The sequence below is a fragment of the Equus asinus genome, chromosome 24 (assembly GCF_041296235.1).
Source record: "Equus asinus isolate D_3611 breed Donkey chromosome 24, EquAss-T2T_v2, whole genome shotgun sequence".
NCBI classification, from domain to species: domain Eukaryota; kingdom Metazoa; phylum Chordata; class Mammalia; order Perissodactyla; family Equidae; genus Equus; species Equus asinus.
The window spans coordinates 69,379,452-69,406,918 of NC_091813.1; the positions used below are offsets into that span (position 1 = coordinate 69,379,452).

The following is a 27,467-nucleotide window of genomic DNA, read 5'->3' on the forward strand; positions in this document are numbered from 1 at the left end:
TTGGGAGGTAATTGGTTAATTAGGAACAGGATTCATGCCCTTATTAAAGAACACAGAAAGCCCCCTGGCCCCTTCCACTGTGTGGGGGTGCCACCAGCGGTCTGCTGCCAGGAAGAGGGCCTTCACCCCACCATTCTGGCCCCCTGATCCTAGACTTCCAGCCTCCAGAACTGTGAGAAATGGGTTTGTGGTTTACAAACCCATAATACCGGGTGCGGTCTGTGGTGTTTTGTTGCAGCAGCCTCAGTGTATTAACACACTGTGTGATTCTTTCTACGAAATGTCCACAACAGGCAAACCTGTGCAGACAGAGGTCAGGGATGTCGTCCTCCAGGGCTGGAGACAGGGGAATCGGGGTGATGGCTGAAGGTATGGGTTTCTTTCCGGGGGATGTGTGATAACAATGTTTTTAAATTGATTGTGTTGATGGTTGCACAACTGTGAATATACTACCACCACTGAAAGGCACACTGCAAACAGTAAATTATATGGTATTTAAATTACATGTCAATAAATTTCTCAGAAAAAATAAAGAATAAACCTAACCAGGGGCTGGCCTCACAGCCGAGTGGTTAAGTTTGTGCTCTGCTTCGTCAGCCCAGGGTCTCGCAGGTCCGGACCCTGGGCGCAGACATGGCACCGCTCATCAGGCTATGCTGAGTCTGCGGCCCACACAGCAGAGCCAGAAGGACCTGCAACTAGAATACACAACTATGCGCTGGGGGGGCTTTGGGGAGAAGAAGAAAAAAAACACTGGCAACAGATATTAGCTCAGGAGCCAATCTTTAAAAAAAAAAAGATGAAATCTAACCAAAACCTTTTTAAAGCGCTGCAGTCCGGCGGAGTCGCTGCTCTCCCCTCTGCTGCCGCACCTTCCCAGCCTGGTGGGTCAGCGCGATGACTCAGAGATTTTCTCCAGGTGCAACTGCGGCCTCACCCACCTCCTCCCTCGAAAGGCCCTCCTTCCAGATCTGAGGGCGGCCACTTGCTCCTGGCTGCGTCCCCAGACACAACCCGCGCTCGGAGCCCACGGCCATGGGGTGCAAACCACTCAGTGGGGATCCGAGCCCCTCCCACCTAGAGCAGGCTCACCCCGCCTTTCACGGAGGGCGGGGCGCTCACACTCGCCTACTCGCGCCAGCAGAACCCGCTCCCAGCGCGGGCGGGGCGGCGCAACAGGTTCCGAGCCGGTGACACCGGAAGCCCCGGCTCCACAGTGGACACCTCCGCGCCTGTTGATAGAAAGCAAGGGCGCGGGGCGCAGGGCCTGCTGTCGGGTCCCCAGGCTCGGGCCTCAGGCGCGCGCAGGAACCCCGCAGCGGGCGCGGCCGGCGGAGCTGCAGCGTCGGGGGCGGGTCTCGGCCCCGCGGCCGCAGCGCCCCTCTCGTCCCGGCGCGGGCGGGGTCCAGCGGTCCCGGGTGTGCGCGCTGCGGGCGGGGCCTCGGCGGGAGGAGGGACCGGGGCGGGGCGGGGACGCGGGGGCGCGCGCGGCGGGAGGAGGGCGGTGTCCGGGGCGGCCCCTCCCGCAGCCCCCCAGGCTTTCCCGCAGCGTCGGCGCCGCCGATGGCCGAGGTGCCGGAGCCCGAGCCTGGGGCGGCCGAGGGCTGCGCGGCCGGAGCCGTGGAGACGCCGGGCTGGACGGCGCCCCGGGGCGCGGGCCCCCAGGTGGGCGCGGGCGCGGCGCGGAGGGCGCGGGCCGGCGGGGCACGGGGCCGAGTTCGGGTGATTTGAGCGAGGCCGGAGGGTCCCGCGGATTTTGGTAAAAGGCACGACTTTTAAAATGGCCTGAGCCGAAGCCCAGCCTTCACCAACGGGAGAATTCGGTGGTTTAGCCGTGACTCGGTACTGGGCATCGTCCCAATGTCTTGTCTTTGCCGTGGAAAAAAGAAAAGATCCCATTAAGCCCCGGAACCCGCGGTGGGACCCCAGGCTGCGGGGCGTGGCGGGGCTTGTTCTGGACTTGAACTCAGTGGACCGCTACCCCCCGGAGGGCCTCTAACCCGATGAGGGGGTTGTCAGGTCCCTAACCCTGGGCGAGGGCCCGGATCTCTCACCCAGGGGCGGGTCTCTAACCCGGGGAGGGGGGTGGTCCCGGATCTCGAACCCGGGGAGGGGCCGGGCGCCCTGACCCAGATCCTGCGCGGGCTGGCGCGTCGCGGTCCTGCCGCCTTAGGCTCGTTGCCCGGGTTTTCCGTGTCCCGTTCAGCCCGGGAGCTACGAGACCCGGCACTACGGACCGGCCCGCTGGGTCAGCACTCGCGTGGAGTCCGCGGACTGGGACTCCGCCGTCCAGACGGGCTTCGCCAGGCTGAACAGCTACGTTCAAGGCAAAAACGAGACAGGTGCGAGGGGCATATACCTGGTGATTGTGTGCGTCCTGGTTGAGTCCCCCGGCTTACTGTTGAGTTTTAGCTTTTTAAAGAAATATCCTTTAGAATAGAAAAATATTCTAAGACAGAACATGAAAGACAGTGTTCGAAGACAGGGCTGTGCCCAGGACCCTGGCGGCGTCTGGAGGGGGCGGTGCTCCTTGTCTGCGAGCCTTTTGGGTGAGCCGGGCCTCCTCATGGCCGGTGCTTCGACGTCATTCGCGCCTGGGTGTGAGAGGCGAGGAGGCGGGAGGGCGCAAAGCGGCGGATCCCAAGGCTCAGGACGCGCTTCTGGGTCTGGCTCCACGCTGTTTATTTGGATCGCTTAGCCGAGGGGACCCCCGTGTCTAAATGGTAAAAATAGAGAATAGATTATGTGATCGCTAATTTTCCTTTTTACTCCAATATCTAGGGAATTTATTAACCAAAAATAGTAATAGTACAGAAAGTAATGTGAACAGTGGACAATTGAGTCCTTTTGGCCTTATTTTTTAAAGATGAAAATTATCTTAAAGGTAAATATTTATGTCAGTAAAGTAAATTAAGAAACTCAGATCAGAAAATAATACGTTGAGTTTTTAAAGTAGTTGGACATACTCTTCATCTGCTTCCACAATCTCCTTTGTATTCCAATATGTGTTTTCATGGCGCAGAGAAGAAAATAAAGATGACAGCTCCGGTGACGACCTGCGTGGAGCCCGGGGCGGATCCCTTTAGCCAGCCTACCATCACCGTCTCCCTGTATGTACCCTCCGACCAGCAACCTGATCCGCCCAGGCCCTCAGAGGCAGACGTCTTCATTGAAGACAGAGCCGGGATGACCGTGTTTGTGCGGTAAGAGGCGATGACACAGCGGGCACTGCTGCCTCACTTCCTGCTCTCAGTGGGCTCCTGCAGCCTGTCGGTGGATTCTCACCCTTCCATAAGAACAGGTCCAGTGCCTCTGGTGGTGTTTGCCTACTGGCTCGGTTTTGTATGTTACTAAGGGTTTCTTGCAGACATAATCAGTTTATTTAAGGAGGAGTCTGTTCCATACTTTCCACAGATAAGACACAAGACAAATTATACCCCAAAAAAGGCATAAGGCTGCCCTCAGCTGCCATCTAGTCAGCCGGAAAAAAAAGACACAGTGCATGCTCCCCTCCTCCCAGTTGCTAGGCTCTGAGAACCCCAAACCCTCCGTGTCCCCAGCCCGAGGGATGGGAGCTGCTTCCTGCACTGACTGCCTCTGTTGGTCCCGGACTTTTCACACCTCCAGTGCCTGTTTAACTCAGTCCTGACATTAGATTCAGCTGAAATTTAAAAGCACACAAAGTACCTGGTGATAGTGTCCCTGGAGTTCCTGGGTCACTCCCTTCCTCTCCGCCTCACCACCAACCTGGTAAGGAGTTGCCGTCTCTGCCTCCGACACTCCACGCGCTCCTCAGCCCCCGCCGTCGGTACAGCCCACCCATCGCCCTGGAGGCTCCTGTCTCCCTCAGCAGTGCCCTCGTGTCTGTGACGTGCTGGTCCTCCAGGACTTGGATCAGGGGGCACCTCGTCTGGGTGGCCTTCCTCAGCTTCTCCAGCCAGCCCGCCGCTCTGTCCTGTTAGTCTGCCTCAGGATGACCTGTGCATAGACGGTGACTTCCTCCCGAACACACAGGGTGTTACTCCACCCACCTCCTTCAGCTCCTGTCAGGGCAGCTGTGTGTGTGTGTGTTGGGGGGCGGGGTGTTGGTATATGTTTGTGTGCCGAAGAAAGCTGTGGACAGGTCCGTATGGAACAACGTGTATTCAGAGAGCAGAAGACGGGTTATAATTAGGGGCTCAAGATTTGATTTCAAAGAAGTAGGATCTGAAAACAAATTCCCTTTAGGCAGAACATACTAAGAGCTGGCTATTCATTAAGGAAATAGATAGTAAACTTAGGAACCAATATGTTTCTTAACACCTGGTTTAGAATTATGATCAGTCAACACAATGAAAATTATCTTCGATATTTTAAGTACACTGCACGTGTAGGTTCCTACACGTATTCAACAAGGATTTAAAAGGTGTTGCACACCAGGAATGACTCCTGGTGCCCGGGAGACACTGAATAAAACAGGCCTGGTTTGTGCCCTTGAGAGCTCGCATCTTGTCTGAAGAGTGGCAGGACTGATCTTTTCCATCGGCATATTGATAATAAAACTTATGCTGGGGCTGGCCCTGTGGCATCATGGATAAGTTCACACACTCTGCTGCAGTGGCCCAGGGTTCACAGGTTTGGAACCTGGGCATGGACCTACACACACTCATCAGCCATGCTGTGGCAGCGTCCCACATACAAAATAGAGGAAGATTGGCACAGATGTTAGGGCCAATCTTCCTCACCAAAAGAAAAACAAAACTTATGCTAAAAAAGGCATACTAGGGATATTATTGTTTCTCTGTGTTTCCTATTCTTAACCTTCAAAATAAAACCCATGATGTTTACATGTCAGTGACTCAGCTCGGTCTGTGTGCCGTCCTGATTTAATCTCAGGGTATGTATGTTTATATACTTTAAAATCTACACTTAACCTTTTATTCTCATTCCCCGTTTTATATCTATCTTTTGACTGTCTTTTCTTTCATCCCCATAGCAGCCCCCTAACTAGCACCTTCTTTCCGATGCATTTTCGGTCTGTCTGTCTGCATTCTTAGCTGGATCCGATCAAGTTACCTTCCTGCTCAGCATCTTTCCAGATAATCTCAGAAGGCCTTAGGATGGTGTACCAGGTTCTTCCTCTGGCTCTGACTCACTTCCTGACCTCGTACTCTGCCTCACTATGAACATGCTTTGTAATTTTGCACTTCTCTTCCTTTTCTTACCCCTTGTCTTCCTCTGCCCAGCAAAACCATCCTCAGGTGACACCCCAACCCTGATTTAATCATGTGCTCCGTGTTCCCACAGCACTCTGGTCCTGTCTCTGTTAAAACTCTTCCATTAAACCATAAATTCAAAACTGTATCATATTCCTCTGTCATACAGTGCCTCCCCTTTGCTGAGGAGAGGAAGAAGGGGATGTTTGATGGAAAACTGAGTCTGGAAGGGAGGCTTCAGGGGGTTCAGTGAGTCCTGGGATCGGCATGACTGGGTGGCTGTTAGGAATGGACTCTGGCCACCGCAGACCTCCTGAGTCTGCATTCTTGCAAGACTCCCGGGTGACTCATACACACGCTGAGGTTTGAGAAGCAGAGAGTCAGAGCCGGAGATGGTGAACATCCCAAACCCGCCTGCCCGCGGGCGGGGCGTGCTCTCCTGCCTCTCCTCCACGTGCTGAGGTCACGTTGAGACCGGGAGCCAGAGGCGGGACGATCAGCTTAGCTGCCGAGGGGGTGCTTGGAACTGCACTTCTTCCAGCATTTGTGGTGTCGGCTCCTCTCCTCAGACTCACGTTCGCGTCAGCGTTGAAGTCACTCATGGTCATGTACTCTCTCCTTTGTAGGTCTTTCGAGGGATTCTCTAGTGCCCAGAAGAACCGAGAACAACTCCTGACATTGGCAAGCATTTTGAGGGAAGAAGGAAAAGTTTTCGATGAAAAGGTTTACTACACTGCAGGCTACAGCAGTCCTTTCAAATTGCTTAACAGAAACAACGAAGTGTGGTTGATTCAGAAAAATGAACCCTCCGAAGAAAAGGAATGAGAAACAGAGGATGCTCCGTTGCCAGGGGCAGCGCTTCTGTGCGTAGACGTCGCACCACCTGCAATAACCCACGTCTGCCGTCTCCGCTGAGTGTCCCCCTCTGAACTGAGCTTGTTCCCAAGGTGCCTTCTCAATGCTTGCACTCCATCTAGACACACAGGTCAGCTAGCGGGGCAGCATCCCAGACCCTCGAGTGGGTCACAGCTCGAGCGTGTTACCTCCTCGAGGCTCTGGGGAGATGTTGGGTCACCCCCTTCTTCTCTGTATCACAGTCACGGTGCCTTTCTCTGCTTGGATTCGTGTCAGTTGGAGGTCATCCCCTCCAGACATTAGCAATAAAAATGTTAAAGCTATATCCCTTGTGGAACCACTGGGCTGTCGGCCTGGAGAGGTGGTGTGCAGTTGGACACGAAAGTCAGATTGTCTGTTGAGTCCTTGTCCTCGTCAGCCTGCTGCCCGCACCACCCAAGAAAATTCTCACAGTACCCAAAAGTGTCAATAGTATTTCTGACAAAGAATAAACTTATGAAGTTAGTGACTTCCCATCCTATTCTGATACTCAATAATGGCACAGTTTAAAATGTATACAAACATGTAATTTCAAAATTCACTTGAATTTTTAAAGTATTTCATGAAGTATTTCTGGAGGTCGTATAAAAATGATTGGCTTTTCAGAGCACGTTGCCACCAAGTCAAGGAGGGTGGAATCCTGTCCTGGGAGTGTTGGAACATGCTTGTCCTGGGGAGACAAAGTCACATTCAGATACCCGGCAGCTGTTGTGGGAGGGGCGCTAGCTCTTCCCTGGGCTCCTAGAGGATGGTGGTTGCGGGAGTGAAAGAGAAAAGCAGTTGGAGCTCAGGGACTTCCCAACAGCTAAAGCTGCCGAGGGTGATACGCTCCCAGGTCCCATCATAGCCTGTGTTTAAGCAGAAACCACGTGATCACTTGCATCAGAGGTCTGAGTATCCAGTCGATCCGAGGGGGGGGCAGATGATGCTTGAGGTCCCTTGAACCCCAGTGCTGTACAGTGTCTTGGAAGATGACTCTCCCTAACCTGGCTTCAGTGGGGCAGCGGTTAGCAGTCCCCATGGCTGCCACATGTGGATTGCATTGCCTTCTGGGCACCCTTCCAAGCACTTCACAGAGTGACCACATTCAACCCTCGCAACAACTCTGCTCCACGTTGTATCGTCTCCATTTCACAGATGAGGATGCTGAGGCACAGAGCCGTTAGGGGACCTGCCCTAGGAGCTGAAAGGGCACAGCTGGCTGGAATCCGGGCAATCTGACTCCTGGGCCCCTGCTGTGGACCGTGTCCCTGGGGAGGCGGCTCCTCAGGAGAGCAGCTATCTCAGGCCGCCAGTGCACTGGGGCACAGAATTGTTCCTCCTGCACAGGACACACGCATAATCAACCTGACTCTGACCTTGGAGACGCCGCTTAGACTGTAGCTGTTGTCACAGAACGTGCTAGATTTCTGGTTGTGATATTATTATGGGGATAAATTTTAAAATCCCAGGCACTTATTTTCCAAAGGCATTTGCTTGCATCGATTATTTATTGATTCATTCCATTTTTGTGCTTACGAGAAAGAAATTAATTTCTTTTTTCACTCATTCACCATCACAAGCTGTCCAGTGGGAGGACGGCTGCCAGCCTTTGGCTGAGGAATGTCACAGCACCAGCCTCTGCTGGTGTGAGGTCAAAATTTCCAATATTTACTCTACAGTCCTACATAAATAGGCATCTCTTATGCAGTAAATTCCATTTTAAATGAGAAAAGCATATTTCTGATTAGCAAGATTTAGTTGTAATCTGAAACACGGTCAATAAAAACTTCAATTTTGTACAAGTTCAGGCCATCCGATTTTTACCTCCTCTTCCATAAATCATAACAAAAAAATTTTCAGCCGTAAACTGATCAATGCAGAGATATTTCTCACAGCAGTGAACCACTGATTTTAATCATGTGGCACTGACTGCAGAATAGCCCATGTCCACATTTCTGTTGAGACTTTTCCTCTTTCCTGCAGGAAATCCTTCCAAGGGAACCTCCGCCTTTGCTGTCGGTCTAATTCCCGCTCTGTCCGTCAGCCCTTCCCTTGTCTTCAGGACCTCCAGCCACTGCTCACCAACAGGCCCAGATTCTGCCTGATCCCTCACCCCAAAACTAAGCCAGAGCCCCCCAGATCCTTCCATAGGACCATACTAATTCCCACCTCTCCCTGCTCTAGGTGGTGAGGAGGCATCTCGGGTTCACGACAGGGAATAAGTTGGCGGCCCCACCCGCCTCCATGCTCCCCCAGAGCTGTCCACGTTTGTCCGTATGTATGTCAATTTTTCATGAGTACATATTTCAAAAAGTCTGGAAACAATTCATTTAAACTCAGTGCATTCATTCATTCAAAGCTTTCTGGTCATCACTTAACCCTTTACAATCTTTCTTTTTCACCTAAACATTTCACTGAAATGTCATTTATTTTCATCCATTCTTTTTTTTTTTTTTTTTGAGGAAGATTAGCCTTGAGCTAACATCTGTCGCCAATCCCCCTCTATTTGCTGAGGAAGACTGGCCGTGAGCTAACATCTGTGCCCATCTTCCTCTACTTTATATGTGGGATGCCTACTACAGCATGGGTTGCCAAGTGATGCCATGTCCGCACCTGGGATCGGAACTGGCGAACCCCAGGCCACTGAAGTGGAACATGCAAACTTAACTGCTGCGCCACCGGGCAGGCCCCTCATCCATTCTTGAATAAGGCATCATGGGGTCCCCACTGTGTTCCAGGCACTGCCCTCAGGTCCAGGTCCTGGGACACGGTGGTGAGCAGACATCCTCATCAGTGACTCACCGTACCTAATCCGATGGTGTCTCTCGCTCTTCTGTCCAGTCCGTCTTCCTGCTGAGAATACAGTGGTGTCAGGAAGACCGTCCCTGTCCTCATGGAGATTACGTTGCAGAGGGTGAGAGAGTTCGCAGACCAGGGAAATGGGGCAGGGGACAGAGTGTGGCTTGTTGGGGTGCAGTGGATGCCACAGGGGGCTAAGGCAAGGCCCTTCGGAGGAAGAGACATTTGCAACTTGAACGATGAGATGGATCCAGTCAGATGGGGTGGGGGCACCCCGGGCAGAGTGACGACGTTGAAGGAAAGGGTGCCTTCAGCATCCAGAACAAAAGCTTGCACATCCCACTTGCTGAGCAAGAGAGAGCTGTGCCTGCAGGACGGTCTCCTGGACACGGAAACCGCTGACCGCGGACAGAGCTTCAGGACGCGCAACGTTCGAGGGTTAGCAGACTTTCCGGAGCGCTTGGGGTCGACTGAGCATTAGTTGTGGAGGTTCCCAGGGTGAGGCTGCTGCCGATTACCATGATCTGGAGCCTGGTTTAGAGGTGAGGGTACCACTGCCACATTGTCACTGATGGTTTCTGGTGCTTGTTTGCTACTGTGGCCCAAGCACCGTCATTTCCTTCTGGGGCTGGAGTGGTGGTGGACACGCTTGTGGAGCTGCGCCGCTCAGACCCACCTTCGGAGAAGACCGCTGCCTGCTGCGGGGATGTGGTCAGCCCACGTCTCCAGCTGTTCCTTCCTTCAGGGTCTGCTGCAGACTCAACATGAGGACACACTCTTCTTGGGGAGGTACCAGCCTATGACTGAGCATAGCAGGGATACTGAGAGCATGCTTCTTCTGGGTTCTCCCAGCCATACTGAGCAAGGTGGGGGTACAAGGACCACACCCTTGCTGCCCAACTCAGGACCCTTCTAATAGCCTGTGCCCCACAGCTCCGTGGTGCGTGACAGAGACTGGATCAGGTCTGCATCGTTGTCAACAGCTCCTGTTCCCCTTTCCTTCCAGGGGGGTGACTTTGCCAAACATCTTTTGTGATCCTAACTCCATCTCAGCATCACACTGGCACAACTGGGATTGGGGCAGCCCAAGATTGTGGATGTTAAGCCAGCGTTTTGGAACTGGGTGACTCACTGCCTGGCTGGTTATGAGACCCCCATCCCCAGTGGGCAGGCGGTGCACAGGCAGCTCCTGGCACTAGGGGCGGTCTAAGCATTGCAGTTAGATGGAATGGCACACTGGTGGAGAGGAATGACTGCAGGCTGTGATGGTGACAGGAGCCGGACATTGAGCGTCCACAGCACGTGACTGTGACCTCTGAGAGAAAGGGAACAAGGTGAGTCCACTGATTGGTCAAGCTTACGGCTCAGAGGCAGTTTCTAGGTGGCAAAGCAGGAAGAGGGACCACATGGAGATCAGTGGCCTCACTGAGTTGAGGAGACAGAGGTCAATGTGGGGGAGGGCAGGGTGGGTAGAACCTTTCAGGCAGAGTAAAGGAGAAGAGGAGGACACCCACTGAGCTCCGCCGTCTGCAGCGGGCCCTCGAGCCCTGGCTGAGCACTGACCTGTGAAGGTGTGAGAAGAAACCACCCAAGCCAAGAAATGAGCAACTGGAAGGGAGTAGGACAAACAATGCCCCAAGCACAGATGGGGCTGGGGTGGCTTCTGTTCCCCCTGGTGAGAGTGGACCTGGGGCATCGGGGAGGGTCCTCGAAGGGCTGTTGTGGTAGCAGTGAGGGTCAGCTGTCCTAAAACCAAAGGATTCTGGGGACCTCACCCCCAAAGCTCGACAGAGAGCCTTGAAGGATCAAGCCAACTCCAGCAGACTTGGCTGTGCACCAGAACAAAGCCCAGAACTACTTAAAGGAACACAACAAAATCATTCACAGTTCCCAACACCCAGTAAAAAATACGAGAAAAATAGGCAAAGAAACATAAAAACACGACCCATAATCAGGGAGAAGAAAGCAATCCCTAGAAACAGACCCAGAAGTTAAATATGTGAAGGAACAGGCAGCTTGGACCACACGATTAGGCAGATCCTGTGTTACTGGAGGTGTCAGTGGTGAAGAGAATGCAACGTGGAATCTATGACAAGTCCCAAGGGGAGAATCCCAGAGCAGGCCCCTGGGCCATGAAGCAAGACTGTGCTGCCGGAGAAAATGACGTCCTTCTGAAAACAGCTCGCGGGGTTCTACTGGGTCCTGCTGGAGGTGGAACCGTGTGTACAGAACTACCCATCTCAGCAGGGTCCTGTCAGAACCACCGCGTCGTAAAGCTGGTGGGACCAGCACAGTCCATTGTAAGACGGAAATGCCTCCAGGAGCGATCACTGGAAGGCCAGAGCACTAAGCAGGCTGCAGGAGCAAGGAGCCTGACCCCATGGCACCAGGGCTGCACCCCCTGCCCCGCCCCCGGCTGTTTGGGAGACATGTAAGATCAGCTGAAGGAGGAGGGAAAAGCTTGAACTTGGTTTATCAATGAGTCAGCTTACTATGTGGTTGCAACCTGAAAATGGACAGCAGTTGCATTACACCCTCACTCAGGGGTGACACTGACAGGCCACTTCAAGAGAAAGATCTGCAATCTTTCTGCAAAAAAGGGCCAGATGTTTTGGTGGTGGACCTGGTCATTCACTTTGTGAGCGAGGAAAGGTGAGATGTATATGGAATCACAGCGTGGCAAATGGCCTGGGCAACTGACCAGGAGTTTGAAAAGGAGGATGGATGATTGAGACCAGGAGGTCTGGGGTAGAGCTTGTGGATGGACATATGGGAGTGGACACAAAACCTGAAAACTTTGTATCACGTGTTAGTGCCCAGCAGTGGGGGCACTAAACAACCAGACGAAGTGACTCGGCCCATCGGTGTCAGAATGTCAGCTGTCATTCACCCAGGGCTGGTGAATGTGCACACAGATGGAGTGGCCATGGTGGCAAAGGTAGAGGCTCTGCACGGACTCCAACACCACGGATGCCCACATCCCAAGGCTGACTGGACACTGCTAACTCTGAATGTCCAACCTGCCAGCCAGATGCCAATGCTGAAACCCTGGTGAGGCTGTGAGAAGACTGGCTGGTCATGGGATGCCTTATTGGCTATATTGGCCCATTCTTTCTGAAAAGGGCCAGCAGTTTATTTGCACAAGGGCAGACATCTATCTGAGGTAGCAGTTTTCTTTCCTGCTTACAGGGCCTTGACCAGCACCACAGTCTAAGGACTTAAAAAATCTCTGATCCGCTCACATGAATTTACTGAATGTGTGATCTACACATCATGACGTCCAACAGGGAGAGTTAGCCCCTGGCCACGGGACCTGCTGGTCCTCTCTCATACTGCACCACCTGGAAGCTGCTGGCTGATAGAACACTGGGATGACCTGCTTTAATGCTGGAGGGAACACCCTGCCAAGATGAGGCACCATCTCCTGGACATGGTAGACTTACTAAATCAGAGACCTGTCTGGTTCTGTGTCCACAACAGGAAGGACGCCTGGAGCCGAGAACCAGGGGTGGAAGGAGGAGTGGCCCCACTTACAATGGCTCCCAATGAGCCACTGAGTGACATAGGACTTCCCACCCTGCAACTCTGGGCTGTACAGAGCCCGAGGTCCTTGCTCTAAGGTGTATACCCTCCCTGGGCAACACAGCAACACAGTATCAACTGTGATAGCAACAGTATCAACACAGCAAGGGTGCCATTGAGCTTCAACCCCTGCTGCCACCTGGGCTCTTGTCTCCTTGTGTCCAGGGACCAGCCGCCAAGAAAAGTCACGTCTTGTCTGGGGTAATTGATCCTGAACTGCAGAAGGTGGTGAGCCTGTTGTCACAGGATGTGTGGGACTCAGGGGACCTGCGTGGGGCACCTCCCATACTCCTGGCCTAATTATAACTGAATGGACAGCGCAGCAGCCCAGGATCTCAGAATCCCCAGGAACGAGAGCTCGGTCACAGTCTCAGGAAAGCTGCCGAGATCCGCAGAGGTGACCGCTGAGGGAAAAGGAATTCAGAAAAGAGGGGCATGAGTACCAGTGGTGGCCTGGAGACCCACTGCAGGATGTGCTGTCGTCGCTCCCATCGAACTCTTCTTTTTAAATTTCTCCTCAGGAAGGGAAGTTTCCGGAACCTTGGAGGAGCTGCTCTCCACACATTTATGGAAAAGAAGATCAACATGGGGCAGGGGTGGACCGTGGCGGGCATGGGGATGCCTCCCTCAGGTGTGCTTCAAGGAGACTTGCTGCTCAGCTGCAAGAAGCAAGGAGAGCTGAGAGCCTCCTCAGAGGCCACCTGGCTTTCCAGCTGAGTGACACCACTCTCAAGGCAGGAAGGGCTGGGGGCCAGTGATCTCGCTGAGCTGGGGAAACTGCAGGGGCACACTTTTCTCAGTTGGCTCCTTGCCAAAGACCAAGCAAGGGAGTGGGCAAGAACCCATTGTTCCTGCCCAGATAGGACCCTGGCAGCAAGGGTCCTGTCCGGAGAGCACATCGTACCTGCTGGCCCATCAGTGTGACAGCTCCTTCAGCCTCCCTGCCCTCCTCTCTTTTCCTTCCAAAGGCGTCCCGCTCCAGTGAGGCCTTTGTGGCTCCTGCCTCAGTGTCTCCTTCCTGAGGGGTCCTGCTGCACTGAGGCCTCTGGCGCTCCTGTCACAGCTGGCAGTTGGAACCCTATCCCAGCTGTAATGTCCCGTCCGTGGAGGGGGTCCAGCAGGGGACTGCCTTCAATTGCTTTAAAGCTCACTTTGTCGCAAGAACCGCAAGCCGGTGAGGAGGCACAGCCAAGGCAGGGAGACCTCTTGGGAGGCTCTTGAACAGTCTGGTCTGGTCAGGAGGTAAAGGTTTGGCCTGAGAGCCGGTTTGAACTGTGAGGAGGACCTGAACTTGTGGTCTGTTTGGCAACATGGTTTACATGACTTGGTTACGGTTTGGATGTGGGGTGAAGAGAAAGGAGGCCACAGGCCAAGCCTAGACCAGGGGCCAGAGCCCTCGTGTGAATGCTAATGCTGTTACTGGTCAGGTGAAGGCGGGGACAGGTGTGGTTTCATGTTACGTTTAAAACACCTCTAGATGCAATTCTGAGTAGCAGCTGCCCGACTGATCCAGAGCTTGCAGAGGAAGTGGGGATGGGAGGGGCCCGGGGTGCAGTGTGTATCACATTTATTCAATGCTCTGGGATTAGATGCAGTCACCATGGGAGAAAAGGGCTGCAAACCAAGCAGGCCATGTCACTCCCCTTCTCTAAAACCTCCCCCATCCCAGGACGACAAAACAGAGCCCAGTCCATCGACATTCTCGCCCCAGACCACCTCCAGGCTGTGCCCCAGGCTTCCCAGAGGCTTCCTCCTCAGCCACATGCCCTCCTCCACTTTCCCTCTGTGCCTTTGCACACGCTCTTTGCATCTGGAAGGTCTCTTCTCCCAGATGCCCCTGCCTGGTGAAAGGCTCCTGGCAGTGAAGTCAGCTCAGGTCACCAAGGTCAATCCCTCCCCTTCAACCCCGTCAGAGGCAGGGACGTCTCCCTCGGAGAACGTGTCACCCAGCTGCACAGGGAATGAAAATTGACCTCCCCCCCCCCCCCCCAGCTGGGGCTGGTGGCAGACAGCCCAAGGCTGGCACGGTGGCTCTGGGCTCCTTCCTCCTCTGCCTTCTGTGACTTGCGGCTTCCATCCTTACTGGTGCCGAAGTTGCAAGAGCACTTTCTGTTCCTCCACCAGCCTCCCGTCCTTTCCAGGGAGAAAAGGAGGGAGGAAGCCACAGAGGAGGGGTGGCGTCGACACGAGGAAAGCTGCTTTCCTGTAAACTCTCAGGCCCCTGCACATGTCTCAGGGGCCAAACTGTGCCAGTGACTCCTGACCCCGGGCTGTGAGGTCTGGCGTCCGGGCTGCGTGCACCACCCGCCTGAACTTGTTTCAGGTTCTGTTGGCAAAGGGAACGCTTGTCAGGTGTTCCTCCTCTTTGTGTGTTTTACGGGAGTCCATTGTGTGTGTGTCTTTTCACTAGTTTGAAGCCCCTGAATGATAACTCAGCCATGTTTTTCTATCCCAGAGCGCCCTCATCCTTACCTTGCCCATGAGAAGCATTTAATAAAGTGCTTTTCACTGAACAGATGATCAGATTGCTCCAGTCCTCGTTCTGCGGATAAAGGCTGGCCCCTGTGGAAGACACTTCAGGGTAACTCACTGAAGAAACGACATTACAGTAACTGACTAGCTTATTACAGGAAAACAGACCTCAAAAGTCACCCGGACCTCAAGAATCAGGTCCCTGTTTTGTTCAAAAGACCCTCCTTCCCCCAAAGATCCTAATATCTGCCAAAGCAAATGGTCCTGTTGTGCTCATTTCATGATGGGTCTCAGCAATGGAAACAATTGCTCATGTTCAGTTAATGTGCTGAAGACACAGCAAGGCAGAACCACAAAGCCAGCCCGACCTCCCCTGTCCCCCAGGACGCCCACCAGGGCTGCGAGGTGCTGGCAGGTAGAGTGAGCCCCAGATACAGAAACACCTTTTCTTTCCTTGTCCTTGTGATGCCCCAAACAATATGCTCCCCCAACCTGAGGAGCAGCGACTTCAATCAACATTCTCCAGAAACAGGAGGGCAAAGGTCAGACCAAAGTGGAGGCTGCTTCCAGCCAGCAGTGGAAATGGCCTTGGTCCTTCTCCCAACTCTTAGAAGAACCGGGTGGAAACAGCCCTGGGGCTTCTGTCTAGGGCTGCCCGACACTCAATGTCTCAGGGCGTAAGGAGGGCGATCAAGTCTACCCTGAGTTTTCAGATACAACAAGGTCATGACCAGGAGTGAGCCCCCACAGGAAGCAGCTAAGCTCCAGGTGCCATCCTGTTTCAGGGTGAGTCTAGATTCTCGTCTCCCTGTATTTCATCCAAGTCTATGAAACGTTCTCCCGTCTTTCCACACGTCACACCCTCTGAACTCAGTCAACGTGTTTTTTGTCTTTTATTCAAAGGTCCCCAGGACGTCATTTAGAGATGCTTTCCATCCACCCTTCCAGACAGCACCACGCAGTGTCTGTGACGTGCTGGCCCCTCTCTGCTGCGCCCCTGCCTCCTGCCAGCCCCTCTGGTCTCACTGCTTTGTCTGTGCCCAGCGAGCGCTCCAGGTCTGTGCAAGAAGACCAATCTCAGCAATCAAAAACACAGGTACAAACAAAAAGAAACAAGGGTCAAATGTTTACAATCATTTTATTCAAAGCAAATTTAAAAACCTAATATATTTGTCCCTTTAAAAATGGGGATTTTTATAATCAGTTTTGATGTTGCTTATCTTACCTTCAACATACATGATTTATATATTAAGTTAAAGTTTTCTGATATCCACGTACATTCTAATCTTTCCTAGGTAGCTATGAGAAGACTTCACCTTCAACAGCCAACACCAATTTCCTCAAGTTTAGTAGAAAAGATCCTTGTGCCCTTGTGCAGACAATCGCTCCAAATGGTAAAAAGGCTTTTTGCCCAGATGTCAGTCTTGATCGGGTTGTATGAAAAGAAGTGTTTTGTCTTCTTCAGAGAAGGGAAGGAGCCTAAATTCCTGTTTTTGTCTCAAAGACATGTCTAAAATGGGCATCTAAAATTTTATGAGATAAATCTCATGAAGATTTGGCCCGTCAGTCCAACTTTTAGATGATATTTTCCTACCAAAAGAGATGACAATTGGCAGCTGTGTTCTCTTTAGGCCAAGAATCTCAGTATTGTCATCTTAGGTCCTTCTAATGAAGAAGACAAGACTCTGTTTTATTTAACCAACAAATAAAGGGGTCTAAGTACTGGTGTTTGAGAGGGATGGAGGAAGGAGTCACAAGAATATGACATAAAAATAAATACTTGACACTTCTCTTCCATGTCTACAAGTGTTGAAATTCTAATTGGAGATGATTAGAAGGTAAGTAGCCAACTCAATTATTTATAAAAAATACAAAAATGCACAAACCAAATGATGCAAAAAATCTTTTTACTCTAAAAACTCATTTCCTAGGGCTAATTAATAGCCAGGCCCTGACAATTTTTATCAGTTTATTTGACTAACAGGAGTTATTCAGCATTTTCTTCAAAGTAAGATAATATATAATAGATTTTGATAAACCTTTCTAAATGAGGACATGAAACTGTAGGCTGTTCCAAGAAAAATAGCCATAACTTTTTCTTTGGTGTAACCAAAAGGATATCCAAAAGTTAGCAAATGTTGACATTTCAAGTGATAAGAAATTGCCAAATGGAAGTTTAAACTCTGGTACAAAACAGTTGTAAAAGGAAAAGCCCCACCCACAGTTCTGTAGTGCAAGTTTTTAAATTTAATCCTGAAAAATAACTTTATTTAATAAACAGGTAACACACTCCAGCAGCGTCTCACTCACTCCTCTCCCTTCTGTTCCCTCCCTTCTCTGCCTGTGCAGCCATCACTCTGGCCCTAGAGGACGGTCTCAGCTGCTACTCAAGGGGGAAAGTCATTAAAAAACTACCCACATTTCTAAAAATCAGGCTAAAAGTTGTGTGTCTGAGCTACACAGCAGCAGGCTCCGAGTCACAGCGCTGCCACTTCCACATGTGTGCCATTTGTACAAAAAAGAAACAGCCTTTTTCCCCCAGAAAAAAGTACCTGAACCAGTGAGTCACTTAGCCCTTTCCCAACTTTCTGGGTGAACCACGACACGGCTCCCCGGAAGCACACCTGTGCATGTCTGTGCACCCAGAACCAGCACATCCACTACCCCCCACCTAGAAGCAATGGTCCTCCCTTCTGGAACTCACTAACCTCCATAAACAGGACACTTTAAAGCAATTTCCACCTAATCCAGAAGACCCCATTCCTCTACCCCGCTTAACTCTTTCTTCTATTTCTGTACATGCTGTTTGTGTGTGTATTTTTTTTAATGTAAAAAGTTTTCAAAATGCACACACACCCCTACACACACTCCACATTTAGCAAAGACAAAATCTTCCCCAGGAAGCACTTCTAGAAGTTAACCTTCTACCTGCTTTTCAGCCACATGGGACATGCCAAGAGCCCTAAGCAACCCTCTCTCCCTCCCTCCCACCGCAGGGCCCACAGCACAGACACTGGGTAGGCCCATGGACCGGTGGGGGCCTGCAGGCCTCCTGGAGGGACGCGTGCGTGTCCCCCACATCTCCGGAGACTTGCGTCCTTGCCCCTAGCTCTCCTCCCTCAGAGGACCCCCGCCCTCTGCAGTGGCTGTGCCACCTGCAGGGCTGGGAGACGGGGCCCGCAGGGAGGTGGCTGGCTCCCTGCCGCAGAGCAGGCTGCCCTCGAATATGTCGTCCCCTGCCAGTCCGTCCAGCGGACAGCCCCTTGCAGTGCCCACGGTCCAGGGAGCCCTGTCATCTGCAGGCTCCATAGCTTCCCCTTCTCCTTCCGAGATGACGGTCATGGGGCTGCTCTGGATCCGGTTCCGCACGCTGTACCTGCTGCTGGCTGCAGAGGGCGGCGTCCGGCTACGGCCGTACCTGGGGCCAGAAAAGGACAGACTCCGAGGCATCAGGCCTTCGTTCTTGGCCCACTCCTCCTGGGCCCTCCTGCTCTTGCCTGGGGAGTAGCTTGATGGGCTCTGGGGGGTATCTGGCGAAGGCTCCGACCTTGACCTCTGAAACCTGGGGTCTGTGCTCCTGAGCATCTCTGCGGCCGACATGCGGGCGCTGGCATCTGACCGGCTCCCCTTCTTCAGCAGCAGAGCCTTGAAGCTGTCGCTGCTGGTGCTGCTCTTGCGGACGCTTCTCTGAATCGACCCCACCTGCTTGGGGGAGGCCAGGCTGGGGGCAGCACCGGTGGGCGTCACCGGAGGGGATGGGGAGTGGTTCTGGGAGTGGTCGTCATCCGAGTCTTTACGGCCAAGGACTTTCCTCTTGGATCTGAGATTTAATAGCATTAAGATAAAGGTGAATTCCCAAAGGCCCTAGACGTCACTGTCACCACAGCCATCCTGCTTTTCTACCACACGTTTAAGTCACTACCTCTTATTTTTACCAGGAAGCCTCCCAAACCTCTGTGCAAAAAGAACAGTTCATCGTGTGCTCACACACGACCCAGCTACGAGAACACCAACTCATGGCCCCCCGGTTCACCTCCACCCCCTGGATTATTTTGAAACAAATCTCAGACACCCTATTATCTTACTTTGGATGGGACCATTTCCAAAGGTTTTAGTTAAGTGCCATTTTCCATTTAGCTCTCCTACTGGACTGATCCTGAGTGACCCTCACAGTGCTGGGCAGCTTGTTTCCCTTCCTTGTTTGGAGCCGGCACTGAGACAAGCCAACTCCACGGAGACAGGCCCCCTGAGGTTCTAGAACAACTCCGCAAATTCACATTCCGTCATTCTAGAGTTTGACATAAACTGGCCTTCCTCGGCTCTCACTGGACCCTATGTCCACTCCCAGAAATCCAAGTTTCCAGAAAATAGAGTGAACCTCCGCACCAAACCCTGTTTCCCATGGAGTGATGGGAGAACGCGAGTAGTGTGGGCAGAGGGTGAGGAGGAGGGGCCTTCAGGGAAGGGCAGCTTCTCCTCCTCGGTCCCTAAGGACCTCTCTGCTCAGTGGGTGAGTCAGAGACGACAAGCAGATGAGCCACGTGGCCCTTCGCTGGTCTCTTCACAACAACTCGGCTAAGTGCAGGGGGACCTGCTGGAAGGACATGCAACATTGAATAAAACAAAGACTCGGGTCTCTCTCTCGGGTCTCTCTCTCTCTCACCACAGGGGCAGGTATGAGGGGCCATCTGTACACACAGGGTAGGGGCTGGATCCGAGCAGTATCAACTGCAGTGACCTTGTGTGACCTTGGACAAATCACTCATCTATGCTGCACCCTAGTTCTCAGACGTGTAAGATGGGGAGGATGATGCCAAGCTCACAGGTCCGTGAGGATTCAAGGAGAGAAGACCTCTGGAGCCACATGGCCTTGGGCAAGTCAAAGTTTCTGACCCTGTTCCTACCAGGAGAGGGAATAGCTGTTGATGGCTCAGTCTATCAACAAAGATGACACAGGAACAGCCTCACGTGTCAGGCGCAGAGCAGGTGTGCACACACCTTCCCGTGTTGCTTAGGGAAACAAGTTTCCCTTCCCGCCGCAGGTCAGGCTTCAGCACTGCTCTTATGAGACCTGTGCAGCAGGAGCACGGCCCACGGCGGGCGCTTGGTGCCCCCAGGGGTCTCTCTAGCTGCCGGCCAAAAACAAGTCACCAGAGGAAGAAAGCGGATGGTAAGGACCCAACGTGGGGTCCCAGGGCAGCGCCAGCCCCTGTGGCCTGCAGAGCTGGGTCCATGGCCCTGCTCGGCTGTCAGGAGAGCAGTGCTCTGAGTAAGTCACTGATGCCTCCGAGCTGTGGAGCTGGAAAAGACTCTGGATGGTTTAGTCTGACCAGAGAAGGTAAGTGAGGTGCACAGAGTGAGGTCACACACTGAACACAAGAACCAGGACATGGTGGAGCATCTTCCCACTGACAGCACGGACCTCACAGCTCCCACTGGCCACTCCCCAGAGCAGCCTGCTCACCTCACGCTTGCAGGGCTTGGTCTGTGGTGTAACTGTTTGTTTGTTTTTTGAGGAAGACTGGCCCTGAGCTAACATCTGTGCCAATCTTCCTCTACTCTATATGTGGGATGCCACCACAGCATGGCTTGAGAAGTGGTGTGTAGGTCCACATCCGGGATCTGAATTAAAGAACCCCAGGCTGCCGAAGCAGAGTGTGAGAACTTAACCATTGTGCCACTGGGCCAGTCCCAATCATTTGGTTTGTAAGTAGCGACGTGTGCTGAAAGCCACAGTGCACCTGATCAAAGTGATGCCTTTGGATGTAGATTAAGAATTGAGAGGAGATGAGAATTTATAAAAGTATTGTTTTTCTCAAGAGCAGCTGCCCCCTAAAATGGGAATTAAGTCTAAACATACAAATTCTCTACATACATGGATATATATACATGTAAACACATATATACACTGTGTGTGTATTTCTAAAAAAGATGGCTATAGAAAGTGCTTAAACAGTTAACACTGGCTTGAAAACTAATTACTTCAATAAATATAAAAACTTCACACCTCAACTGGTGTTCCACATTTTCCATCTGGCTTTAAATCTGAAATGAATTAATTTGCATTGTAAAATTTGGAAGCTGTGTTTCAATTTAGATGGTCTTTATTTTAAATTATTAGCTTAGATGCTGAAGGATATAAGATAAAATAAAATCCTAAAAATCACAGACTTCAGATGGATTTTTCCTAGGTCTGCTGACATATCATCAGTGTGAAAAAGGAGACTGGCACATGTCTTGCTCTCCCTGCGCAATTGCACCCCACCCAGCCCTGCCTCTGCCGTGTGCACAGAACTACATGCTGGCCGACCCACATCTGCAGTAGATACAACTCTCTGACAGGAGAAACCGCAGTTTTCAGTGCCTTGAGGTCCCCAAAATAAAATACAGAGGAGACTTTCGGCATATTTTTAAGAAAAGCAGGTAGTAATTTGGCCCCACGACAGCTGGTTTCTCACTGAGCCCAGGTGTTTATCAACAGCAGCCAGGTGACACAGCTTCTCCGTGGACTAGTTATAAACACACACACTGTGTGGTGTGTGGTTAGCAGCCCCATGCACTCCACACCGAATGAAACATGTCCAGTCTTGGAAGAATTTCCTAACAGTTAAATTCCAACTGGTTTCACTTAATTCAGAAAATATTATATAATTGAGTGCTGATTGTGTGTCCAGCATGGTTAGAGTTACAAACATCTAAGTAAACTTCTAGAAATGCCAGTAAAGTTGGTTTCAGAGGATGCAGTGGGGCTGGCCCCATGGGCAACGGGTTAAGTCCGTGCACTCCACTTCAGCGGCCCAGGGTTTCACTGGTTCGGATCCTGGGTGTGGACCTAGCACTGCTCATCAGGCCATGCTGAGGTGGCGTCCCACATAGCAGAGCCAGAAGGACCTACAACTAGAATATACAACTAGGTCCTGGGGGCTCTGGGGAGAAAACAAAAAAGATTGGCAACAGATGTAGCTCAGGTGCCGATCTTTAAAAAAAAAAGATGCAGCATTTTCATTTCCCTGTTGTGAGAAGTAATTTGATAACAAGCTACATTTTTATTCTAATGAGGTCAAAGAAACTAGTCAACGTTAAAGGGGCAGTCTTCAGGGTCTTTTGGGATATTGGAGCCACACTAGAGCTACAAACACCTGACTTCACAGCTGGTTTCCCTCTGAGTTAGGTGTCTGTGTCGCAGGAGGAATTTTGGGTGGGGAAGCACTATGCCCCCATCTTGTGCAACGGTCTTTTCAGTTAGATTCCAAGAATTGGGAAAACAGTCCTGACACAAGGTTATCCACAGAGAATCAAATGACTTCATAGGACGTTTAGTTTCAGGAGGAGAAAAAGGGACCTTGACTCAGGGCAATGCCAGGCCTTGGCAGCATCTGGGCATCCACAGGGTCGTCTGAGAACACCGTGCAGACCAGTCCGGAGGAAGCCAGGGTTTCCACAGCATTACGATTTAAAGTATCTGCACACACCCAATCTCAAAGTTTCTACAGTGACACTGTTGTGGGAGTGCTCGGCTGTTCACAACCAGAAAAATTAAGCAATAAATACAACTCTAGCGCTAAGTCATGTTCACTTTTCAAGGTGACCACATAGAAAAGTATAACAGTTCAGGCAGTTATTTTGAAAAATTTACTCTACACTTTTTTAAGCCCAATAATTTCTGATGCCAGTAGGTGGCACTAGCAGCATACACTAAGAAGCAAATTGCGCTCCTTCTGCACCTGCTTAAAAAAGATGTACTCTTTTATGGAAACATTTAAGTAGCCAGAGAAATTGCACTCTAAAATCCTAGTTTTTCTGTAAAATAAAAATAATAAAACACCTGAAGGAAAGAAGTCCCGTAGAACCAGTCTGTGCATCTTACGTCCACGGAACACAGCGTTCCTCCTCGTGGACGGGCCGCCCCCGCTCCAGCCCCACTCTGATAAACACCTCATCATATGACCGACACGCTGCATTTCTTGCCAGCAAGTGCAGTGCCGGCCAGAAGCATCGCAGAGCGCCTGTGTCCCTGCCCCCATCATAAAACCGGTGGGGCAAAGTAAAACAGATACTGCAGAGGAAGCGAAAGTACAGAAACACATACAAAACATTCATCATCAAGTTAAGGAATCCCAATTGGGTGACAGAAGAAACCTCAAGAAAGAAAAACACATTGAGGAGCCATCTGGAAAGGAGGACACACAGAGCAGAATAACAGAGAAACGGGTTCCGGACACCTGTGAATAGCGGCGAAGAGGTCCTCGGTGGTCCGGGGTCTGCTGGGGGTCATGGCCTCATCGCCCTCCTCTTCCTGGAGGAGGTCGCAGGCCTCCGAGGAAGGACCGGCCGCGTCGGGCTGCGGCGCCCCAGCTGCAGACAAGCAGACCAGAAAGACAAGACGACAGTGACTTGAGCCGTCTTCAGCCAAGCCCCCCCAAAACACCCTCCGCCATCCCGACAGTCTGCGAGCCACGGGGGAGGCAGCAGGGTCTGGAGCCGGGCACGCTACAAGGATGGGGGCCAACACGAACACGAGAGCCAACGCCCACTCTGCTGTTAGGGTCTGGACTCCAGCGCCCCCTTCTCTCTGCTGTGCCATTTCTCTGCAGCTCTCCGGGGGGACGGCTCGGTGCTGTTTAAGACCCCGCCTGCTGCAGACCACCACACCCCTCTACTGTCGGCCTCTCTGGAAGCTACCCTCAGAGCTGGGGTATTGAAAAATCTCATAAAATGCAGTCGGTACCCTAAGTGCGAGACGCACAGGAAGCCCACACACTGCTGGCCCTCAGGGACACGGGTCCCCCCTGCTGGAGGGGACAGGGAAGGGCACTCACGCCGCGAGTCCTGCGGGGCCGGGCCGCTCCCCGCTCCGTGCGCTCCGTCCTCCACGCGCGACTCCTCCTGCCCCTCCGGCTGCTCCTGCTCGGTGGCCCGCCAGGCGTCAGGCTGCACCGCGGGAACATCGGTGTCCAGGGTGCGCGGGGACACGGACCCCGTGGCTCCCCCCTCCAACTCCGAGCAGCGAGAGCGAGTCCCCTCTAGACCGGCCCCGGCCGCACAGCCGCCCGCCTCTCCCCTCGGGCCGGGCGCCGGGAGCTGCCTCTGCGGGGGCGGCACCACGAGGACCAGCTTGGGCTTCTTGGCAATGGGGGGTGGCTTTCTGCTGGGCGAGGTGCCGGGCCCAGCCCCGGGGTCCCCCGCATCCCCGCGCCCCCCGCCCGGGCTCCCGGCGGGAGTGGGACGAGCGCCAGGGGCGCAGGCGGGCGGGCTGTCGCGCTGCATCTCTCTCGTGCTATTTCGGGATTTCGGGGAAGCAGATGGCTTCCCGCGGTCCTGGGGAGCAGCCGGCGTGAGTTCTCCCCGGAGCCCCTGCCCGCACGACGGGGCCGCCTCGGGCCCTGGGCTCGGCCTCACCGGCCGCAGCTGCACCGTCCGCAGAGCCTCCCGGGTTATCAGCGGGGGCAGCCTGCCCTCCTCTGGATCGGGAAGCCGCCGGCAGGCCTCCCGGGGAGGCTCTGCCCGGCCAGAGTCTCTGAAAGGAGACCGGGCGTCCTCCAGCAGCTTGGGGTCGAGGGGTGGGGCAGGCGGGGGCGCTGCGGGGACAGAGGATTCCAGAAGAAGGGGATCAGGGGGCATGGGGGGACAAGTGAGGAGCACGTGTGGTGGCGGAGGGGGGAACGGGGGAGACTGAGGCCGAGGAGCGCCCTCAGGGGCCTCCGTCGAGGTGGGCAGAGGAGGGAAGGGCGGAGGAGGGAAGGGGGGCGTGGAGCCCGGTGTCCTCGCGGCCCCACCCCCATCCGCCGAGGTGCTGGAGGAGAGGGACGTGGAGGACGCAGACAGCGACCCCGAGGAAACCAGGGAGGACTTCCTCTCGGGGACCCTGGGTTTGGCCCTGGCCCTGCCGTCTGCCGGCAACGCGGCCTTGAAGAGCGCCGGCACGGGGGTGAGCGCAGGGGGCGTGTTGGACTGGCTAGAGTACCCACTGGACGGCGAGGTGACCCTGCGCGCTGGGCTCCCCACCGCCGCGACGGAGCCCCCGGCACCCGCTGCCCCGCACCCCCCGCGCCCAGGCCGCCCCTGCGCGCCCCCCAGGTCCCCGTGCGCGCCTGGGCCGTGGGCGCAGTAGGGCCAGGACTCGGCGCCCTCGGACCTGATGCTGCTCGTGTCGCTGTGCGCGGCCCCGCCCAGTGAGGAGGCGGTGGGCGTGGTGGCCGAGGCCCCGCTGCTGGCCGCGCTGCCGGTGCTGGGGCTGCGGGAACGCGGCGGCCACGGCTCCTCCGCGTCGCTGCAGGGGCTCTGGGAGGATGAGCCGCCGCCCCCGCCGCCGAGGTCCAGCCGCAGCACCCGCGGCGGCGAGGCCCGTGGGCCCCGATTGAGCGCCGGCCCCGGGGCCGGGGCACCCTTGCGGGGCGTCCTGCGCAGGGAGTCGGTCCGCGACGGCGGCAGCGGAGGCTTCTTCGCTTTCCTCAAGGAGATGCTTCGCGAGAGGGATGTGTCATGGTAATGTGGCCGGTCCCCTTGGCTCGTGGGAGCTCTCCCTTCAAAAACATTGACCACACTGTGCCTGGGGTTCCCGAAGCCATTGCTGCTGTGGCGGAGATCCCCAGGTTCGCATCCAGAGTCGGGGTGCGTGGATGCGTAGTAGCCATCGTGGTCCCCCGAATACAGGGACCCGGCATCATCTTTGTTAGACGTCTGGTCCCAGCTGCAGCTGCTCACGTTGCTAATGGGACTGGAGTAACCCGGAGTGGCGGCCCGCTGCTGCGGCGAGGATGCCCGCCCGTCCCCGGGGGCGCCGTATTCCCAGGGCCCCGCACTGCCGCGCCCGCGGCCCCCGCAGTCACTGGACTCACTCCTGCCGTCGGCGTCGTCAGGCGCCGGGAAGCTCAGCTTGTTCCGTCGGTTGTAGGCCACGCCGGGGGACCCGTTCTCCAGATTTGCCGGGGCATTTAGAGAGACCGCAGAGTCACAGAGGGTCAACAGTGTGGTCGCACTGGAGGAATGGGCATCTAAGGCCTGTGAGAGAGTGCAGTGACCCTCATTCCAGCTGCCACTGGGAGACAGACGGTCATCTTTCCCAGCACACCTGGAGAGGAGGTGGTCCCTGGATTTTATCCTTGTGTGGGAAGAGGAGCTGGTAATTCTGCCGTCCGGTGGCCCTGAACTCGGAGCAGTGTGAATGGCAATCACCTCCGAGGAGGAGGAGAGTGCGGCGTTGGGGATGATGCTCGTCGAGTAGGTCGCGTGGGGAGAAACCACACACGCTGGGCTTGTCAGGTTTCTACTCTCAAAGGGCCTCAGCTCCTGGGATTTGGGCCTCACAAGAGTCCCAGTCCTTGAGGCCCCTCCTAAATGTCCTGAGTCTCCCTCCACCTGTGGGTCGTCCCTTTCATAGGGGAAAGTGCCGTCCAGGCCTCCTGCAGAGCCCAGGGCGCCCAGCCTCGGCCCGCTGGACTGCACACTGGCCCTTGCTGCGGAGCGTGGGAGGCTGTGGAAACCAGCCTCGTGGCTGAGGCGAGAAGGGACCACGATGCCGGCAGAATCGCTCAGCACAGACATGTTCCCGGAGGAGCCGGAGAAGTGGCCCATCTGGGCAGCAATGCCCTGCCCCCTCTGCGCCCTGATCCTTCTCATCGAAGGTGGGACGACTCTCACTTCCTCTGTCTGACAGCTGGAGTCCCTGGTTTCCCAGTGCTGCCCAGCAGACCGATGGCTGTCAAGCCTTCCCAGTGTAGAGTAGTGGTCTGGGTTGTACACTGAGGGACCACCAACATCATCCTCACCCGTGCCGGATGCTGGAGATAAAGCAGAAAGAGGCTTGTCACCTAAAAATAAAAGTCACTGTCTTAGTTCGTACCTGCACCCACACCCGCTTCTGACTCTACTGCACTTTAAAAAAATTCTGTTTGATCTAGTTTTTCTCCTATAGGGCCTTGAATGACAGGTTCAGTAGTTACTGATAGCTCCCAAAATAAAAACCTTATGACGAGTTTCATGCACTTCTCTTGATTTGAACTTCAACTCCTCCTACTGCTGCACATGGCATTGCTAGGTGCTCCCTTTGAGATCAAGGATGAGTGCTCTGTGGAAGATTTACTTTTCAAATAACCTCCTTTCAGTAGATTTCAAGGAAGCTTGTCACCCACCAGGTGACTGCACAGAGCATCTGTTGGGCAGTGACCATCTTTCCCAAGGACAGATGATAAAGCCTCAGCAACAGGGCTCCAGAGGTGCCATTTATGGGGGATATGGGTATAAAACAGTGTTAATTACATTGATTTTCTATGTCAGAAGGAAATCCTAAGAAAAATGATTTACAGGCCCATCTGTGTTTCAAACATTTCATTATCCATCTTAAGCCATTATCGTCTGTCAGTGACATTCAAAATTCAATAGCAATCTGTTGTGTTCTGGTGGGAGAAAGCAGGAACGGATCCAGGGAACATTTCCCCAGACAAGGATTACTCATTTCTTGGAGCTTTACGACCAAACAGAGAGTATCATGTTAAAAAAAAGAAAAAGGCATGAGGAAGGCCAAACCAACGGGGGGGGGGGGGG

The 27,467-nt window shown here is 53.7% G+C and overlaps 2 protein-coding genes across 5 annotated transcripts in view; one reads left to right on the plus strand and one right to left on the minus strand.

Annotated features, from left to right (window-relative positions):
• The first annotated feature begins 1,426 nt into the window (after positions 1-1,426).
• On the plus strand, positions 1,427-6,565 carry HEBP2 (heme binding protein 2). The gene is made up of 4 exons (XM_044754402.2): positions 1,427-1,665; positions 2,207-2,342; positions 3,023-3,203; positions 5,822-6,565. Exons 1-4 carry the CDS (start codon positions 1,564-1,566, stop codon positions 6,018-6,020), a joined length of 618 nt encoding a protein of 205 aa, XP_044610337.1. The 5' UTR covers positions 1,427-1,563; the 3' UTR covers positions 6,021-6,565.
• A 9,462-nt stretch (positions 6,566-16,027) lies between these two features.
• NHSL1 (NHS like 1) overlaps positions 16,028-27,467 on the minus strand; it is a 125,516-nt gene continuing 114,076 nt past the window's right edge. For all 4 annotated transcript variants that reach the window (XM_070496328.1, XM_044754400.2, XM_070496331.1 and 1 more), the window contains 3 exons: positions 23,744-26,704; positions 23,147-23,279; positions 16,028-18,744 (listed from right to left, as the gene is read on the minus strand). In XM_070496328.1, coding sequence (XP_070352429.1) covers positions 18,030-18,744; positions 23,147-23,279; positions 23,744-26,704 — 3,809 coding nt within the window. In that variant the 3' untranslated portion in view covers positions 16,028-18,029. The remainder of the gene's footprint in view (positions 18,745-23,146; positions 23,280-23,743; positions 26,705-27,467) is intronic.

What these genes read in the sequence shown, in the direction of transcription:
- HEBP2 (XM_044754402.2), top strand. Translation starts at nt 1,564, where the DNA reads ATGGCCGAGGTGCCGGAGCCCGAGCCTGGGGCGGCCGAGGGCTGCGCG. An exon ending in CCCGGGGCGCGGGCCCCCAG is followed by an intron (nt 1,666 to 2,206) that starts GTGGGCGCGGGC and finishes TGTCCCGTTCAG; the next exon opens with CCCGGGAGCTACGAGACCCG. An exon ending in GGGATGACCGTGTTTGTGCG is followed by an intron (nt 3,204 to 5,821) that starts GTAAGAGGCGAT and finishes TCTCCTTTGTAG; the next exon opens with GTCTTTCGAGGGATTCTCTA.